The sequence below is a fragment of the Carassius auratus genome, chromosome 29, assembly GCF_003368295.1.
Source record: "Carassius auratus strain Wakin chromosome 29, ASM336829v1, whole genome shotgun sequence".
Classification (NCBI taxonomy): Eukaryota; Metazoa; Chordata; class Actinopteri; order Cypriniformes; family Cyprinidae; genus Carassius; species Carassius auratus.
The window spans coordinates 13,596,179-13,616,540 of record NC_039271.1 but is presented as its reverse complement, the minus strand read 5'-3'; the positions used below and the strand labels follow the sequence as shown (position 1 = coordinate 13,616,540).

General features: G+C 37.6%; 1 protein-coding gene and 1 long non-coding RNA gene across 3 annotated transcripts in view; one reads left to right on the top strand and one right to left on the bottom strand.

Moving 5' to 3' along the window:
• Nucleotides 1-56: 56 nt before the first annotated feature.
• Nucleotides 57-5,635, bottom strand: rint1 (RAD50 interactor 1). Its single transcript, XM_026209702.1, has 13 exons — nucleotides 5,411-5,635; nucleotides 4,340-4,581; nucleotides 4,071-4,244; nucleotides 3,845-3,985; nucleotides 3,330-3,486; nucleotides 3,126-3,236; nucleotides 2,661-2,886; nucleotides 2,445-2,582; nucleotides 2,153-2,352; nucleotides 1,500-1,717; nucleotides 1,070-1,250; nucleotides 531-649; nucleotides 57-461 (listed from the first exon to the last, which is right to left on the bottom strand). The coding sequence occupies exons 1-13, from the start codon at nucleotides 5,633-5,635 to the stop codon at nucleotides 251-253; spliced, it is 2,343 nt and encodes a 780-aa protein (XP_026065487.1). The 3' UTR covers nucleotides 57-250.
• A 496-nt stretch (nucleotides 5,636-6,131) lies between these two features.
• The window catches only part of LOC113048133 (uncharacterized), a 56,961-nt gene continuing 42,730 nt past the window's right edge, over nucleotides 6,132-20,362 (top strand). For both annotated transcript variants that reach the window (XR_003276404.1, XR_003276405.1), the window contains exons 1-2: nucleotides 6,132-6,956; nucleotides 7,837-7,877. This is a non-coding gene — a long non-coding RNA (uncharacterized LOC113048133). The remainder of the gene's footprint in view (nucleotides 6,957-7,836; nucleotides 7,878-20,362) is intronic.

Genomic DNA, 20,362 nt, shown 5'->3' with positions numbered 1-20,362 from the left:
TTAATATACTATACACAAAATTTTAATGTTTTAACACTAAATAAAGAGGAAAACACTGAAACATGTATTAATTTATTTGTTTCTGATGAAAGTATGTCAGCTAAATAGTTTTTTTCACATCAGCATACTCTTCATATCTCCCTTCAGTTCACTTTAAATACTGTAGATCAGCTGATGTAGTTATCTTGTAAGTCTTAACAGGTGTTTGAGTGCTCGGTAATGCTTTCTTGGTGCTGCTCTGGGTGATTTCTCATTGTTTGAGCCAGGCTGAGCGGAGGTTGAGGAGGATCTGCACATCACTGGGGGCCAGCTTATAGACTCCCAGTTCATTGAGCGCTGACTCTGGACTGGGCTGCTGATGGTTCAGCATGCCCTCATCCTCCTCTGACGGCTTCAGCACATCACACAAGAGCAGCGCCGGGCCCACCTTCAGAGTCAGGATGATGCAGGCCTCCTTCACACTGAGATGAGGAAAGAGACAAATTAGAATGAGGTTTTCTTAGATAATAGCTCTGAATAAACAAACGTACTGTTTGAAGAAGTTTTCAGGTCTCTTGCAGTAGTGTCCAAAGAGAGGAAAGAGGTTTCTGGTCATATCGTATTGAAGCTGTGCCACCCCGCCTTCATTGAAATGGTTATACAGGATCAGCTAAGGGCGAGAGCAAATAAACGAATAAACAACACACTCCAACAAAATAATGCATGCAGACTTCAGATACAGGTAATCTTGACTTTACATTTTTAAGTTTGATTTTGAGGCTTTTAAAGATACGCTACCATTAAAAGTTTGGGGTCTGTAAGATTTTTTAAAAAGAAAATTAACACTTGTATTTAACAAGGATGCTTTAAACTGATCAAAAGTGACAGTATTTGTAATAATTCTTTCTTATGTTACTGTTTAAACTGTATTTTAAATCAAATAAATGCAGCCTTGTTGATAATAGGAGATTTCTTACAAAAACATTTGACAAATCTAAACCTTTGTACATTAGTGTCAGCATTACTTAATCCACATTAGTTTAAGGTAAATTAAGTTTTAACAGTGAAAAAGTTGAAGAAAGAGACTGACTTCTTCGTAGATGAAGTTGTCGAGTCTCTCGGCAAGGCCCTGCCAGAACATCTGAAACAGAGGAAGACACAACATCTGCTGCAGCTGGAGCAGGTGATCCCGTAGGCAAAGCATCATGGGACATGCAGAGCTGGATAACGACATAGTGGCTTGGTCGCTCTGTGACGGCAAAGAGATCCACCTGAAATAGACCAGATTCGCTTTATACACTTACACTTCAAAACCTGATACACAAAGAGCTTAGAGATCGCTGCTCAGATTGAAACCATCCTAACTCATTTTCTAGTGTCCTAATTCTGGTGAACTAAAGAGCCGTTTAAGGGGCGTTGAGGCCTAAAACTTAACACTGACAATAAGCACATGCTCATAAGGAATCATTAAATGCGCTGTTAACACAACTGTTGAGTTTTTAGGTTATTCCCACCCGTACCTGTCTTTACAGTATGGCTGTGCCTTCTCTTTGACGTCTCTCATGACTGCATCTAGCAATCGTCCCAGCATGTCTCCTCGTAGCCTTTCCAGCAGGGCTAACAGCCCCTCAAACAAAGATCCTTCCAGAGAGGCCAGACGCCCCGTCTCTGTGGCCCCGAGAGGACCTAGGATCTCCTCGCCGACTGACACTGCAGCCTGCTGCAACTGCAAGAAGAACTGAGAGAAAACAAAAGCATGTTGTGCATGCATGCGTTTCGGTTCTCAATCAAGGTATTTATTAATGGGTCAAGGACTAATAAGAGTGTACACAACTAAAAATAAGGAATCTTATAAATTTACTAGGTAGGGTTTTTTTTGGACAGAAATTATCATCAAAAATGCTAAATGACTACTAATACAAAGAATATGTAACATGACCCTCATTACCCTTGTACAGGGTTTTTTAATCCTGCTCCTGGAAGGCCAGTATCCTACAGTTTTTTGCTCCAACACACTTGACTGGAAGTTTCTAGTGAATCTGAAGACCTTGATTGCTTTGCTTCAGGTTTGTTTATTTAGGGCTAGAGTTGAACTCTGCAGGACAGTGGCCCTCTTGGAACAGGTTTGGACACACCTGACAAATTCCTGTTCCTGTGACTCAAATACACTTACAACATTGTCCCCCCAGTCACTGAGAACAGTGGAGATGTAGTTGGCAGCATTGAGGATGGCGCAGTAGCGAGGGCTCAGCGGTTGTCGGGACTCTTCTTTCATGACCTGCGTGAGGCGGATACGGAAATCATCCACCAGCTCCTTCTGCAGAGCCAGGAAACTGAGCTGAGCCCGTGGACACGGCAGAGAGCGGTACCGTTCTAAGCGAAGGATTGGGGAGAGATTTAGAAACAAGTTTTAACCTAAGAATCAAATATGAGGATGAGGATTTTTTTTTTATTATTATTTATACCAGTGATGACCAGCAGAAGGGTCATGAAGGTTTCTGCACAATCTGGTGCTTTAAGTTCATCCATATCAGTGATGTCTTTGTACTGGGAGCTCCAGGCTCCCTCTGCAGACAGCATGGCGTCCACTTTTTCCACAGCCACTAGAAAGCAACATACACAATTTACTTTATCACAGAAACTGAAAATGTGACGTTCAAAGTCCTAGCATTTACACTCACTCTTTCTCTCCACGCTGAGCCACTTCTGGAACACAGTCTCTTCCAATAGTATGTGCAAGACGCCGGGATAGGTTCGCGGGTAGCTGTGGGTGCTGCGGAGCTCTTTTTCGAACTGCAGCACCTCGTCAACTAGGTGGCAGAAGAGAGCATCATCATAGAGCAACCGAGGAGCGTCCTGGGTGAGCTTCTCCTGGGCAAGAGTCAGAAGCCCCCTGCACAGCTCCACCTGGAGGACAGATTGATAAGACTTTAAGGACTTATGATGGCTTTGATGCATTTCTTAAAGTCGCATTAGACCAGAATTAGAAATAGATCTTTTCAGTCATATTGTGATGTAAATCTGAGTGATATTTATCATTCAAAAAATGAGACAGATCTGAATGAGAGCTGTATGAGGGGAAATAAAACTAGATGAAATCAATGCATTTAGAATACCGACCGTAACCAGTGCAATGATGAACATACCCTCGCGCTAACTTTGGCCCCGGCACGATCCAATATAGGCTGAATCTTCTCATCCATAAAGTTGGAGCTGTTTCCCATCCAAATGAGGACTTGGGTCAAATACCACTCTGGCTGTAAAGGTGGAAGTTCACATCATGTCTTATTAATGTACATTTGATCATTTATCAGGAGCTTGCCTTCTCACACAAATGCGTAATCTCTGACCTTGCTTAAGTTGTTGGTCTGGCGGTTTCCAGTGAAGTGATACCTGAACCTCTTACCGAGGGGAAGCAGCATGATCTGAATGGGCAATGAGAGTGGAGGAGTCTGGGACTGCCCAGGACGAGACGCTGTTTCTTTATTCTCTGATATAAGGTCATCACTTTAGCACCTGTTAAGGAAAATGACCAGCTTTGCACCTTAAAAAAAGAAAATAATTACTAACTTAAATAATAACGTAATTAAAAAAATGCAAAGAAAAATTAAATAAAAAGTAAATAAAATGACCAGCTTTGTATCTTTAAAACCAGAAAAATAAATAATTAAAAAAATAATAAAATAAACAAATAATACTGTAAATAAAATAGAATATCATCTCATGTAGTTTGTCTCACTCTTTAAGGATTTTGTTATGACTGAATCAATCTAATCTTTCAGGTTATGCACACCGAAACGATCACGTGAAGTGTATTGAGAAAATCTATAATTAGGTGGATTTAATTCTAAAAGATTAAGGATACGAGGTCTGGAGAGAGAGAAGTTGGGAGCCCAGTAGCTCCAGCTGGCTGTTGAGCTCCTGTGCGTTGGCTGGGGGTGAGAGGGTCTGTGTAGGGGGTGAGATGAACGGCCAGTGGAACTGCGTCAGGACTTCCTCAAAATCACTGAAACAGAACCAAACGTTTAGCGTGAACTTTAAAATATTTATTCTTTTAAACATACAATACGAAATGTTTATAAGTCTAATACCTGGCCAGTTTGTCTTTAAGGATCTTGTGCCAAAAGCGAAGTGTTTCTCTGAGGAAGGCCTGCAGGTGGCTACAGCCGGACTCTCTCAAACCCATATCCAGAGAGGCCATCCTGTCTATCGCACTGACTGCATCCCACATGCTATTGGTCATCAGATACTGCTGGATGCTGTCACTAATTCAACACAAAACCCAAAAAAGCTAAGTGCAGCTTGTGTTAGATGCCAGTATACATCTCCAGTGCCCTCCAAAATATTTAGAAACCCTTACCTGAGCTCCTCAATACGAGCAAGACATTGAAGGTACTTCATATGCCTCTCTAATGTGTCTAGCTGACCCAAGACCTGCCCGATGCTGTCGGCCCAGACCTGTGCGCCCTGCAGATGCTGCTGCAAAGTGTTGGACAGAACTCTCTCCTTCTCCAGTAAAGACTCCAGCTTCACTCGAGACTCCTCTGCCGCGGACAGGGCAGCGGACACACGCAGCGGCACCGAAGAGGACACAGTCAGCACCTGCATGCACACACACACATGCTGCTGAAGGGTTGTTTTGGATTACAAATAAACAAAAGTATTCCTAAAAAATAAATAATAATAATTTTATAAATAACCCCAAAATACTAAAATAATAATAACAGAACTACAAATATAAAAAACTAAATGCATAAATAATACAGAAAATGTATATATATGGGTCAAAGATTAAATTGGGTTTTCAAGCATCAGAACAATAAAGGTTTAATAAAAAAAATCTTATCAGCTATATTTAAAACAAAAAGGATTGAATGGCATTAAAAGACTATTAAAGAATTGCAGTGAAGTCACCCCAAAAAATTAATTCTCATTTATATCTTTACCAATCTTTGCCACTATCCTTCAAACAACTAGGTTTTACATTTATCATCTAGAATTATTAAATAATTTAAAATATAATAAAATTGAGTATGATATTTTATCTTTTTTTTAGTAAGTACAGGTCAGAATATGTATGTTGTTTGATTTTTACATTACGTTGTATGAGCATAATTTCACCCAGTGCACTGACATTTTATTTCCACAGAATTTAATAGAACATTAAAGTAGACAATTTACTTGAATTTAATATGCTTGCTTTGCGTGTAAACTCACTTTTGTGAATCTTATTTTATGCAGTCGCAAGTAATAAATAAAACTTAAAACACGACATTAATGAAAAGTCAAGCATTTGGTGTAGTTTGTCTCACATTTGAAGCCAATCGTATTAAAAAAAATTCAATTCACATTTAAGAAAATGTCTTTATTCTTTTTTTTATTCTCTACAACAGTTGAATGATGTCAACGGAGTCTCTGTGGCTCTGTTTACCTGCTCCTCCAGCTGCTTGTTCTCCAACGTCAGTTTCTCCAAAAGCCCTGCCACCTTCTTTAGCGACTTAAGATCGCCACCTATCTCTTTCTGAACAAGTTCAACTACATCATCTGTAAAGTTGTCATTCTCTGAAGGAGATTCAGATGTACTGCCTTCTGTACGCTCTGGCTGAGAAAAATCATTGCCGCTGTGGCTGTTGTGCTCCATCATAGGCGCCGCCATGCTGCTCTACACGTCATCAGTGGATTCAGTCTCCGCTGCTCCCTCTAGTGGAAGAACCTTCTCAAACTGTCCTAAAAGGTCAAATTTTTTATTTTATTTAGTGTACTTATACTTGCTAAAATTATATAAAAAATGCCCTTTTACACTTATCATTAATAAACTAGGGCTAACAGTAAACATTAATCACATTAATATCATGGTAATAATAAGGATAAGAAATCCAGAGCCGTTGAGCAACTAAAATAACGAAACTGTAACCTTTCTTAGGAAAGAAGTTATTTTCTTATTTTTGACAATGGCGGACATTGACATATATGCCTTTATTTTAGCATACATAATATTTTATTTATTAAAAGTACTACGCTATTTACTTTAAATTGTAGGAAAAAAATCTCATGAATATTAATATACGTAATTACGTCACTCAACTGTAACGCCATCTGGCACGTAATCAAAACCGTTTGCGTAATCTAATTAACATTCATGAGCTCGACCTTGGACGACGTTGTTTGTTAGTAGCGTTTCTAGTTTCTCAACCTAGCAGGCAAAGCATGGATAAATAAATTTATTTCAGAACAAAACGACACTTATGTGTTTAAAAACCCGTATATGCTGTAAGTTATATGTCTCACAGTAAATTTAAAACAAAAGTTTAAGATAATGCAGACGCAACGGCTTTAAGAATGAAGTCATCAAGAAGTGAAAAACGGAAAATAAGATCAATTGATATGTTTATTTTTAGTAAACATTCAAAAAATACAATTATCGCGGCATAGGGGTCGTCTATATTTATATTTGAATCCAAAGTGTCCAAATATTTTCCAAACGTTTGCTTTGTTAGTGCGTTCCTGCATTGACTACATTAATATTTGGCTTGCGTGCCAGCGACGGAGACACTACAGTCACCACGATTAGTGCTGTAAAAGCAGTTATACAGTATTTCATGCCATTTCCTAGTACTGTGGTACTGCAAAAGACATAAATCGGTCAAAAGTTTTATTTCTTGGCTCATTTAGTTGCAGGAGGCGCTGGCGTTTAAGTGCCTGCAGGCCTCTTTGATACACTCCTCCGGTTTGAGGTTTCCTGACACGACTCTGACAGGGCTCTGCTTGCCTTGGATGGCAGAAAGGACATGAGTTGTTAAGGATCTTGAGGTTTCCGAGTGTTTGCCAAAGTCAGTTCTGGCCTGAGCAGCAGCTGTATGAAGTTTCTTAAACTGGCACGTTATACCAGTCCACCTTAGCATGGCAGTCAGCATCACACACAAGTTTACCTTGAAAACTGGACCCCTTCTTCTGTAACAGTACCCAGATCAATACTGGTGAGTCTATTATGTGTTTTGGGCTAAATAAAATATAAGCACACACACGAACACATAAGTATTATTAATAATAATATATTAATTGATAGAAATATAATTATAAAAGTTTTGAAGCATAGTTTAAAACATTAACATTTAATGTAAAAAAATAAATAAATGTGGTAGTATTTAAAATGTAAAACATTATCAAAATTATTTATTATAGATCAATATATGTATTATTTTTATTATTTTAGAGTTTTGCTGTTTTAACTTTGCACAGCTTATTTTATTCTGCTTTTTTTTCTTACTATGTCACAACCTACCAGATGAAACACCAGTACCTTAAAGGCATTTGTAACATACCTACATTGACAAGCTGTCAGAAGAAAATGAAAAATGACTCCGCTAAGTGTACTACAGCGAGGACAGTGTTTAACTGAGGGGAGCGGGCAATCAAGAACATTGTCCCGGGACCGTTGATGAGCATAGCCTACTCATTTGGCCTCAGGGGAGAGGCGGCCCACCCATAAAAATTTGAACATTTTAGTGATGAAAATGACAATTTTGACCAGGGAGACGGACTGTTTGGGGAAGCCTTTGCACCATACCAACCAACTCACCCCTTTTTGTAAAGTTCATACCAAAGACTTAGATATTTAGTTCTAAGTATCTCTCAAAAACTTCTCAAGTTGTTACTGCAACCGATGCTGTCAGATGTATTGAGTTAAAAACATGGGTGGCCCAGTCAGGACTTACCTGATGGTGATACATCACTATCCCTGTCACCATCCTTGTTTCTGAATCAAGATAACTGATGTCACTGTGAGATAAAGGTCCAACAGTCTTTTATTGTAATGTGTACCCACGGATACATATCTTTTTGTATTTTTTTAAACAGGTCCAGTATGCATGATGTGGAACCATATGCACCATCGTAAGGTAAGAAATCTTTTTGACTATAGGACAAAGTTCATAGCAATTCAAACATCCAGCAGCACTCCATAATCCCACATTACAGTCTGTCTGTGAAGTACCAAGGGTGCCTCTGAATGCTGCAAAGTGGCAGGGGGTGACCAGCAAAGTTAGCACTATTCAAAACAGAACTGCGAGCATGTTTTCCCCACATTCCTCACCCAGCTGTTTGCGTGTGAATAGAGGGGCTACACAAGTTTGCGTGAGAGATCGTGTGTGTGTCAGTGTCCTTGTTAGTTTAGTTTGGCATGCAAATATCACTGATTTAAGTGTATTTTAACCCTCACTGTAACATCACTGTGCATTCAGATAATACAGATTTTCACTAAATATAGCTCACACTCTGAAATACATTATAACAACAATATAGAAAAAAATGTCACATTTGCACCTAATGTGCATCATCCAGTGTAGATAGAATCACTGTTTATAATGTATTATACTTCTAAACCCTTTGACTTTAGTCGCATTGCAACCAATAATCCCTTTTTATGTACTTTAAATATACTCAAATGTTTTAAGGTCAATTGACTGTGGAAAGTAAGGTGCACTTGTACACTTAATTTCAACTGGTGAAGTTTTGCCAACAATGAAGACTTGTGCATGTTCGTGCAGGGGTACCGTGTGGAATGTCTGACTTGTACATGTGTTTGTGACTGTGGAAAATTCACTTTTGGGGGCAACAGTCGCACAGGACGGTGTTAAGAGGATGGTCAGGGCAAAATAAGACCGTAACGATCTCTAATAGTATGGCCTTTTGATCTAGTCCTGCTTTGACATACCAGTTTAGTTAATAAGCAGTCCAACAAGTCATCATGAAAGCTGGAATGTTACTGTTTTTGGTAATTAAAGCCTTTATTGTTGAAAAAAGCTGCTTTTTATTGGCTTGAATCACAATGTTGATGATGCCCCCCTGTGTTTGTTGCAACTTGGCTGGTTTAATGAATCTATCAATGGATTTTCTAGAAACCACAGAGTTCAAACTGCTCATCTGTGTTCAAAATGATCAGTTAGTCCTTGGATGGTGATGAGGTATTCTGCATATATGTATGTGTGTTTGTGAAGCCCGGCCTGTTTCTCTCCGCCTGTTCCCGGGAGCTTGTTTTCCCAGATTTGGGAGTTGCAGGTGCAGCTTCCAGCTGCAGCTCCGCTGCGCACGCCAGCAGCGTGAATCATTTTCCTTTCTTGCAGAGCAGTGAAATCAAAGCATATGGAGGACGTCAAAGAAGGGGATGGATCCTACCATTGGCTCCATTAAGCAATGTTACCAGACTGAGTGTGGAAAAAAAGAAGATCCTGTGTGTATGTGTGTGTTTGTGGGCTGCTTTTAGATAAGGAGTGGAGGGCAGGGAAAATCAAGCTCTCACAGTCGAGTTCACAGCCCTAGATTGATGGTTTTTCTTGTCTTGGCTCATCTGGGGCCGTCGGTGTTGTCATATTGTTCGTGTGCATGGAGGCACACAGGCCCTCAAAGAAACAGAGAGGGACCACACATGGAGAGCGAAGCCTCAGGGAGCATCGGGCCTGTGTGGAGTGCTTTGCCAGGACCCAAGTCGCCTCACTTCACTGCTTGTCACTGGATCTCAGATTTGCTGATAAAATTTGCCCCTCTCCACTTTTAAAGAGGTGAAATGTTTCTCCTTACCCAGCCCACCTGTGTAGAGGTGAAGAGGTCCAGTAAGTCTCTCTGAATAGGTGCATTCTGTAGTTAAAAGCATGCACATAAATGAGGTCGTGTGGTCTGAAGATGTCAGATGACTAGATGCATCCACCACCTCTATTGAGAGTGACACTGACAATGCATTTTCAGTTCTCCGTTGTCTGTGCACAAGACAAAAATACATTAATATTAAACAAAACATGGTAAAAGTGTACTCAGTTGATTTTTTTTCCTCCTCTCTGTTGGTCACAAAAAATCTTGAAGTGACCAGCTCCATTTAATAAATTTTTTTCAGACTGATATTACTGTAGACTTCATATATTTGAGTGTACGTCATTTTATTTGTTAAAATTATTATTTTTTTACTCATCCAATATGTCTGTAATTTTAGCATTATTTCTGTATTTATATTGTGTGTGTGTGTATACACACACACACACACACACACACACTTCGAGGGTAAAAGTAATGCACTATGACCAAATCTCATTTCAAGCAGCACACTATCTGCTCCATTATGCCGCGTTTCCACCGCAGGAACTTTACCCAGGAACAAAGGACTTTGGCCTGTTACTCGGTGTGATTCCATCGCAGGAACCAGGAACTAAATAAAGTTCCAGGTAAAAAAATGCCCCTCAGAAAGTCCCTGCTGGCGAGGTAGTACTTTTTCAAGGTGCCGGAACTTTCGGGGGGCGGGACTTGGACGCTAAACATGCTGATTGGTTGAGTTTTCACAGCATTGGTTGAGTTCAACCACCATTTGTTCGGATCATTTTCAAAATATTACTGTTATTGCGTCATGAAATTTAACTTAAAGTATTTCAGGTGAGAATGTTGTTGTTTAAAACTCAAATTTTTGGTTGATTTATAAAGACTGCGCCTATTTAAAAATGTGTTTCGTCCTCATGTATCCACCGAGAGCACTCTCAACTCGGCTAGACCTTCTGATGTGTGCCGCTGGCTCTGATGTCTCTTTAGTGGTTAAACATAATAATTCATTTTGGGTAAATCTAACAGGTTATATTTGGTCTGTATTCAATTGATCTATATGTTAAAATGAAAAGAAAAGGCAAATTTATATAATATTTCATTTCATTGTAATGGCTGTATATATACACATTCCTGAACTAAGTACATTTCTGCAGCTGTTATTATGTTTAAATGAAAACGAAAGGAGGCAGTGGTATTTGATATCATAATTTGTTTTATTGTAAATATACAGAGAGGAAAATTGCAGTAGCCATGGTCAGCTGACTGATGTTATCAAGTACGCTGCTGTTTGCAGATTTACCGGATTTGCATCGTTGCGGACATCATACTCCCGAATGCACAAAGTCTGCACTACTGAGGGTCCACGTCCAAAATCAGCATACTATAGTATTGAGAAACGTGCACAGACCTACATCAAAAGTCTATTTGCCTAATCTTCCCGGTACGTTACACCGCGGTGGAAACGCAGAAAGCAACAGGTCTGGCGGGGAAAAAGTTCCTGGTAATTTCAGTGGAAATGCGGCATTAGTCACTTGTTACCTTTTAAATGTAAGATTAGCATCTTCTATTAATGTATTCAATTATTATTAATTGGCCTATATTATTCAGCTGTTATTTTCAAATTGCCCCACTATTTCACCTCAGCACCCCACTTCACACGCATAAATGTGGAATCGGCTTCTCATCCTCATTTGAAATGTTTTAAAAACAGACGATAAAACTAAGCCCACATCACAATTGAACTGCAAGGTGATAAACCTATATTTACAAATTATGTCAAAAGTGCTAAAAGAGAGATATTTCAGGACATTTCATACCGCTGTATGAATGGGCATGCCAAAAACTGCATCGCCATCATTTCGTTTTCTTTACAGCACATTCACAAAAAATATTGATGCTTATTCTTCATCAGTGTTAGTATAAAGATATGCAGATAAGCTTACTTTAATAATCTAATGGAGCATTGTATGATTAATGTATCCGTTTAATTAAACTTTACTCCAAATATATGAACTTGCCTGTTTAAAATACTTTTATATTTAACATATTCGTTTATGTCCAATATTTAGTGTTAAATTTTTGGTCTTAAATCTATGATTTTCACCATTGACTATAAACTACCGAATATATATATATATATATATATATATATATATATATATATATATATATATATATATATATATATACTGAATATGAACTAAATATTTTTATTTAACAAGTTAGTTTATCAGTATGTTTGAAAGTATATTATTTTGATTATTGGTGCTTCCATATGCTCTCGCTCGCACAGTTTAAAACACCAATAGTTATGAAATAGCGTATGATAACTTATAGAGAGTCTTTCTCTTGCCTCACCCACTCATGCACGATAATATCGGTTATCGGTGATCTCACAGGTTGGCGATATGACTATATAAAAAATTATCATATCGCCCAACACTATGACACACCCCTTTGTAAGCGTTTGCACTGAGATCGGTAGAAAGTTGTCAACTGGCAAGTTGCAGTGCAACAGCTGCTACTTAGACTACGTTCACACTGCAGGCTGAAACGACCCAATTCCGATTTTTTTTGCCCCTATGCGACCTGTATCTGATCTTTTCATGACCGTCTGAATGACACCGATCCGATCTTTTCAAATGTGACCCAGGCCACTTGGGTATGTGGTCCTGAATCCGATACATATCCAATCTTTTGAAATGCGACCTCCGTCTGAATGGCCAGGCCACATATATCCGACCCGTACGTCATTGATACGCTACAAACGTAATAATTCTGCGTTGAAGTAGGCGGGAACGAGAAGAGCAACTCACATCAGTATCATTCCCACCACTCCTGGCTGCGACTCAGCACCCACACGTTTCTCTGTACCGGCGTTGCTAACACTGCTCCACAAAACGCCATGGCCAAAAACCTTGCTCTCCTCCTCCTTTTTAATTTTCTTCTTAAAACGAGAAGATTGTAATTGTGCTGGCTCCGTTGGGAAAATAACTTTAATATTGCAAAAAGAGCTCCACTGTTGACTACACTTGTTGAAATCCATGTTTAACGTTAGCTACTTCCGCAAACAACGAGTGACGTCGTTCACCGTTGAGGACTCTTCTGCGCATGCGGGTCACTTCTGGGTCATTTCACATTCACACAGGAGATCACAAAAGATCGCATTTAATTGGAAATGTGAACGGCCTTGCAAAGAAATCGCATTTTATCAAAAAATCATGTGAATTCATCAAATCATCAAATTAATCAAGAAATCAGTGTGAACGTAGCCTTAATGTCTGTAATGTCTAATACAAGATATGAATATTGATGTAAATTAAATTAAAGAAATTATAGCATATAGATTATTAACAATCAGTCATCTAATTCTATTAAAAATGTAAGTTTTTAATAGTTTTAGAACAAATATCAAGGGATTTAGTATAAAAGTTTCAATTTAGTAGTAATAGAATATTATAATATATACATTATACTGTTCAAAGTGTTGGGGTTGGTTAATTTTTAAAAAATATTTTTAAATGTGATATTTTTGCTCACCAAGTCTGCATTTATGTGATCAAGAATACAGTGAAACAGTAAAATTGTGAAAAAAAATATTATTTTTATTTTATTTAAATATGTAAAAATGTAATTTATTCCTGCAATGCCAAAGCTGAATTTTCAGCAGCGATTCCTCCAGTCGTCACGGTCACATGACGCTTCAGAAATTATTCTGATGATGATGATTTGGGGCTCAAGAAATTTTTCTTATTGTTGGAAACATATTTTTGTGAAAGTCCTTTTGATTCTCCAATGAATAGAAAATTTTTCCCAAACTTTTAGACAGTAATGTACTCTATGTGATGCGGTACTCTTACTGCTCAAAGTTAATTAATGTTAGTTGAGTTTGATCTGCTTAACCACTTGAGAAGGAAATGTGAAATGTATTATTTGATGACCATGCACTGCAATTCTATCGAGGTCCGCATCTAGGAATCTTATCCACCGCTGTGTTTTGTAATCTCAATCAATCAATTAAATACATGCCATTAAATACATGCCAAGTAAAGATGGCTTTTTTCCTCCTGTAGTATTAACCAGCTAAACTAAAGAGAAAAGGAGACATCTGTGGAACATTTTCCACAGTGAATTATGAAGGTAATGAAAGTGTTTCTCCTCCTACAGTATCTGGTGAAATAATGCAGTTAAAACCCATGGGTGATGCCATGCAGACAAATGTTTTGTAGATTGAAAATCCATCAGTCCTGTGAAAAACAGGAAAAAAAGAGAAAGAAAGAAAATAGTGTGCATTCAATATGTTTTCGCTTATAGGATTTGACAGGTTTGAGGTGAAGAGAAAGAGAGGAGGAGGAACTCATAAAAAAAAAAAAAAAAAAAAAGTTGGCAGGGAAGAACCGCGAGCGCGTGGCAAAAAGATTCAAGTGCGGGTGAAGGGCTGATAATGGGGGGAGCTTGAACAAGAGCTGCTTTTTAATTTAACCCCTGCCTACCTCTTTGCTTTGATTTGATTTAAGAAAATGCTAGGTTTTGGAACAAAGACTTGGATCATTAAAGATGAGAAATACTTTGGGTAATTGAATGTAACACTCAGGCTATAATTTCATCTTGGGCTAGCAGGTGATTTGAAGGTCTGTATGCCTTTTGGTCTTTGAAAAATCTTGATGATCCTGTTCTTTTGTGTGATTTGAGATGAGCTTGGAGGAGAGGATCTTGAGTTTGGAAGCAAGAACAGCTGACCGACTGTACACACTGACCACTGTTATTGTGGTTTTTAATTTTTGTTATGACATTTTAGTTTTAAAATGTCATAACAGTTCTTTGTTTTGGAATTTTTCAAAATGCAAAAACTTACTATTTATTTTAAGATTTAAATTTTGAATCCCAGACATTGCCTCAGGCCTTTGGAAGAAGATGATTTTCTCTATATTTATTATTTTTTAAAGTTTAATCATGGACCATCTTGGATTTTTGGATCTGTTTGGTGACTGGGTCCATTTTTCTGCTTTTACTGTGGATTGTCTCCTGAGAGCAAGAGTGCAGGCTTACAATGGTAAGCAATTTTTGTGGAACTGTGAAGGACATTTTGACTGTTAAGTCAAACATATACATTTTCAGATAATGGTCATTTATTGGCGTTCTGAGATTTCTTTTACTTGTGGAGGGCAGGCTAGTTAAACACTTTGTCGCTATTAAAGTATCTCCTGACAGATTATTTTCTCCCTGGTTCAATTATTGTACAAGAGCACACGTCATTTTATCATTGACATAAATTGAGCACTATATCCAGGCCTTTTTATGACATGGCAAGGTTAGTTCAGGTTGCAAAATGTCATATGGTACAACCACTCCAATTGATTTATTTTTTTTAATTTGTACATATCTTTTTTAAATATTTTACCTTGAAAACATAAAAAAATTGGAAAATAATTAAGATGTTACTTTTTACTTGATGGTTACACCACAGTCATTAAATTGTGAAAAAATTGTCATTAACATTTTGCTTACAAGCTATTCATAACCATATGGAACCAACATATATACAAATTACATTGCTTAAGCATGTCACTGTTTTAAACTAGGATTTTAAACATTTGCGTTTCTTTATCTTGGACTCTTGTATTTGACATTGGCCCAAATATCAATACACACCTTTCAAATTAAACTATATTATGTATGTGTATTCTAGCTCCCAGTTCCGTCCGAACATAGCATGTTGGCATCAGACGTTTATTAGACTGTAGGGAGTTTAAAGCCTTGTTTTTATTGCATTTCTTTTATTTAACACAATTCATAATATTTTGCACTCACCGTAAATATCTCTGAAAGGCTCATTGGGACAAGATTTCACACTTGGAAGCAGGATACTATTTATTTAGTATATAAATCATGATGTAACAGTGAAAAAAAAAAAAACATGCCTTTCGACTGTCCATTTATAATCTTGAGTGGCTCGCTAAGGAATAACAAATTGGAAATGTGAAGGAGAACATCTACCGTACTAAATAACACCAAGGTCAGTTTAAGGAACATTAGATTTGTTTTTCTTAGTGTTTGGAAGGAAAAACTGAAATCGAGAGGACTGCATTTCATCCTGCTGTGCTTTTCATCTTGCGTTACATAGATTCAGGAAAAAAAGCCCAGGCTTTTTTTGGCCGAATCAAAGAGGGCCGCAGGACTGAAAACATCACTATGAAAATGCATGACAGAGGATGAAACCTAATTCCGTTCTAGGCACTCAGTCTAAATCAACTTTAGTTATGGAGAGGGCTGGCAGGGAGCTTTGGTTCCACAGTTCACGCCAGGCCTCTCGACACGCAAGCTCCTGAGGAGCGTTTGCCAGTGTCCTCGTCTGAACTAGCCTGCTGATTGATTTGCACCGAGGTTCCAGCCGCCCCTCTCCCCAGCCTCAGCAGGTGGTGAGTGTTTGTGACTTAAACCAGGGAGCTATCAGGTTACATTCATTTCTTTAAAATATCATTGATAAATATGGTGGAATAGCTCAGAAGCATCCAACCTCATTTGTTTTACACGTACAGTCATTATCTCATTCTGGAAAAATAGTCTGTAGCTGTGAAAACAGATGTAGGAAATTGTTTGTAACCCTAGATATGAAAATAAAAAGAAAACAGTTCACCCAAAAGCAGAGTTATGTTGTTCTGCACAAAAAGTTATTCAAACAAACAAATAAATAAATAAAAGTTAACATATAAAGAACACTGAAAAGGTTCTTCCCAGAACCCCAAACAATTCTTCAGTGGCATCACTGTCAAAATGGTTCCTCTATCGCATCACTGGAAAAAAAAAAAAACTTTTGGAAACTCTATTTTAAAGAGTAATTATAAAGAATTTTATTTAAATATATATATGTATATATATATATATATATATATATATATATATATATATATATATATTAGTGCTGTCAAAATTAGCGCGTTAACGCATTCGATTAATTTGAAATATTTAACGCGTTAAAAAAAAATAACGCAATTAACGCGGTTGCAGTTTTTTTTATTTCCAGTTGTGGCCTATGTGTGTTCAACGTGCAAAGAAATATGGATAAGACCAAGGAAGGACTTTTAGACGGAAAGTTTCAGTATAAAACTCTGCCGGATTACTCTTCAGTCTGCCACAAGAAACATTACTCTTCATTTAGTCTGCCACAAGAAACAGCAACATTAAAATCATGAACTCAAATGTCATTGTTTAAAAAACAAAAAAAAACAACGACTGTAACAGTGCGTAAATCAGACCTTTCTGTAACGCTAACGTTAATAAGCTTAAACGAAAATAATGAAATAATTGTGTAGCGGAGTATTTTTTAGAGCCCGACCGATATATCGGCCGGCCGATATTATCGGCCGATATGAGCTTATTGCATTTAAATCGGCATCGGCGTTTATAATGGCCGATGGAACATGAGAAACGGAGTCTCATGCTTTACTCATGTTATGAGTGTTGCATAGTTTACCCACCAGAGGGAGCTCTGCAGCTCCAGAGTTGACAACAGCGCCAGAAATTCACTAGGGAAGAAAGCATTAAGCCAAGCCAGCCACGGAGATTTTTTTTCTGTTTTGACGGCGAGTCTGTCGTTCTTCATGTGAAATGATTTAGTTCATACACTGTATATACAATGATGTGGTAGTTCTAGCTAACGGTCCTATCATTATCACTTATAAATATTCTGTAACATCACTTACAGCCACTAATGCATTGCTATATTAGATTAGCCACGAAGCTAATACCATGTTTATCAGTGGAAGAGTGCGAACGTTAATAAGATGTCAAACTATAACGTTATCGTTTAACTTATTCTAAATATATCTGCAGTGTTTCCCACATAATGACCGGGTAACTGTGGCAGGGGGGCAATGACTAGAAGTTATGTACAGCGTGCCTCGAAAAAACAACAGCTGTTATGTTATTGAATGAATTCATTAAAAATAGGTCATTGCACTTACATCAAATCACGATATGGACGAATATCTGTAAGTATTAAGCCGGAATAGTATTTTTAAATATGAATCCTGCATGTTCTGCGCGTCTCTGTTAATGAATGGCGCAGAAGCGCCTCTTCATTCATTAAACACACGTAAGCGCGCATTAAGCTCGCGGTGAATTCAGCGTCCGCTGTCTCACTAAATAATCACGTGAACACATGAACAACATCCCCAGAACTGCTCTGACAGTCACTTCATGAGCATTTGACCGTTTGATTTAAGTAAAAACAGCGCCACATCACATACACAGAACTGTAAATGTACGCCAACCCGTCAAAATAAAAGTCCAGTTAAAGGCTGTTGTTCAGCAGAATGTACAAAAGCCTATCATAGACCCGATTACTAAAATATTCGATATTTACAGCCTTATGTTATTCTAACGCTAATATAGCTTCCTTTTTAGCAGGCCCCTTAAATGCTTGCTATTAACTTGATTGAAGGTGGTTCTTCTCAAAATTGACAGCGGTGTGTTCATGACACTAACGTTAACCATTCAACTTCGAGTAGGTGGGTCAGAAATGATTAACCAGAGGGGACATGTAAATAAATGTGAGCTGAACAAGCGCTTTTTTTAATTTATTTTTATTTTTTACAGATTGTTTCAAAGCAGCTTTAAAGACATAACAGGAAAATGTTGTAATATTGTTAAATAGAAGTAGGTAATAGGTAATACCTATTGGTTGACAAATAAAAAAAAAATATATTTCTCATTTTTGCCTATGTAGGAGATCCCTGTTTATTATAATTCTAATTCTAATGATGACACGAGTAATGATACATGGTGATATTATTAATACACATGCTTATTCTTTCTCTGTCTCTTTCTGGCCTACAGATACCTGAAAAAGGTGAATGCTGTAGCAGCAAAGTGTGGGACTACTTCTGCAAATACTTTAACTTTAGTATTATAATTTATTTACAGAACACACACAGACTGTTAAAACCAGCATCAACTGGAAGAAAGTAAAAGTGTTTTTTTGACCATTAAAAAATATATACTTTTGATGTGCAATTGTTTAGTCATTGAGACTATAATCTAAGGCTTTTTTTTTTTACATAATCTCTTCTGGAAAATGGTTTATACAGCCCACATACATAGAACAGGCAGATATTTTGCTATTGAATGTTGTGTAAGTGCAGTATATAGGAAATGGGTCTAATATCCAGTTTATTTTCAAAATCAAAATATCGGCTTATAAATCGGCTCTTTTCAAGTTAATATCGGCATCGGCATCGGCCCCCAAAAATCCATATCGGTCGGGCTCTAGTATTTTTTGTACACAGTGCCGCGAACTGTCAATCACTCCTGTACGCGTGCATCACTGTCCTCCTCAGCTGCAGCAACTTGCGCTCTCTCTCTTCATCAAGCTTTAAAACAAAAAGGGGACAAAAAGATCATATTGTCTTTGTGCATAGGCTATAGATTAATTAGATAAATGAATATCTAAATTTGTGCCTTGCCGTCTACGGTATTTTTTTAGAACTTAGAAAAAAGATGCTGCAGCCAATGAGCAGCCAGCGGGGGCTGCAGAACGACTCAACCTCCGCAGACAGTTTTTAATGTTTATCAGACAATAAATACTCAAGATTTTGCTTTAGTATAACTCACAACGAGTTTCACACACCTTCTCCGGCCACGTTGAGTTGTTGACACTTAACAGTGGGAAAAGCGACACATGCGCTATTCACTTGTATAACTTAAGGGTGAATGGGTAATGTAGTTTCTGCTCTGGGTGGGATGAATTAGGAAGCTTGCATTGTGAAGGGCGCTCTGAAAATCGGCAGTGCAGGTAAAAGATTAAAACCTCTATTAAAACAGATGTCCAAATGAGCGTACCGGTACGCTACAAGCACGTTCTGGGCGCACGGAGAGGTGGCGGTACGCTCAAGAGCTATATTTGGAAGTGGCGGTACTGAGTACCGGTGTGTACTGGCCCACTTAAAGCACTGGCAATGACTATACTTTGGAATTTTTTTGCAGTCCACTTAGAATTCAACATGGAAATCATTTTTGTTTTTTATTGGCATTGATTGTTTTGAAATTCAAATGGTACTTACATGCCTGTGTTTTTATTTCTGTAATAAATATGGCTTTCAAGCCAAAACAGTTAATTTGGAGGATATTGATGGTTTATTGCAGGTATGTTGTTTACATGAGAAAATCTGTGTTACAAGTTAAACAAAAATTCCAATAAACAATAATATTTTGAATTTAAATAGTTTCTTTGTCTTGAGTTTACATTAATTATTTACATTTTACATTTACATATCCAAAAAGTTTCAGTCTTTTAATTGCGATTAATCACGATTAATTTTTAAAAATTGTGCGATTAATTAGTTAATTTTTTTTAATCGATTGACAGCACTAATATATATATATATATATATATTTAAATAAAATTCTTTATAATTACTCTTTAAAATAGAGTTTCCAAAAGTTTTTTTTTTCCAGTGATGCGATAGAGGAACCATTTTTGGAATCATCAATCCCAAAAAAGAACCTTTATTTTTTTAGAGTGTTAGTTACAGAATGGGTTTTCTATGGCTTCTCTGTGAAAAGTTTTGGATGAAGTATACTTTTAAAAAAGGCAAAATATCATTGGCGCCACTGACTGAATCGTCAATCGTTTACATACGGTTTTTGTAGTTGTGAAAAAGTAATTTAGGCTGATTTATGCACTTGCACTAGATTGTTCTTGTCTTGGATAATTTATCATGTAAAGATGCAGAAAACCCATGAATATTTCCACCACTCTGGAATGCTAATAGTCTTCAGACTTTGTAGCGATCAAGAGTGA

Bases quoted from the DNA above. Each gene is read 5' to 3' on its own strand.
- rint1 (XM_026209702.1), bottom strand. From the start codon at position 5,635: ATGGCGGCGCCTATGATGGAGCACAACAGCCACAGCGGCAATGATTTT. The intron at 3,237-3,329 runs GTCAGAGATTAC...CCACCTTTACAG, and splicing joins AGACCAACAACTTAAGCAAG to CCAGAGTGGTATTTGACCCA. The intron at 462-530 runs GTACGTTTGTTT...TCCTCATCTCAG, and splicing joins CCTGAAAACTTCTTCAAACA to TGTGAAGGAGGCCTGCATCA.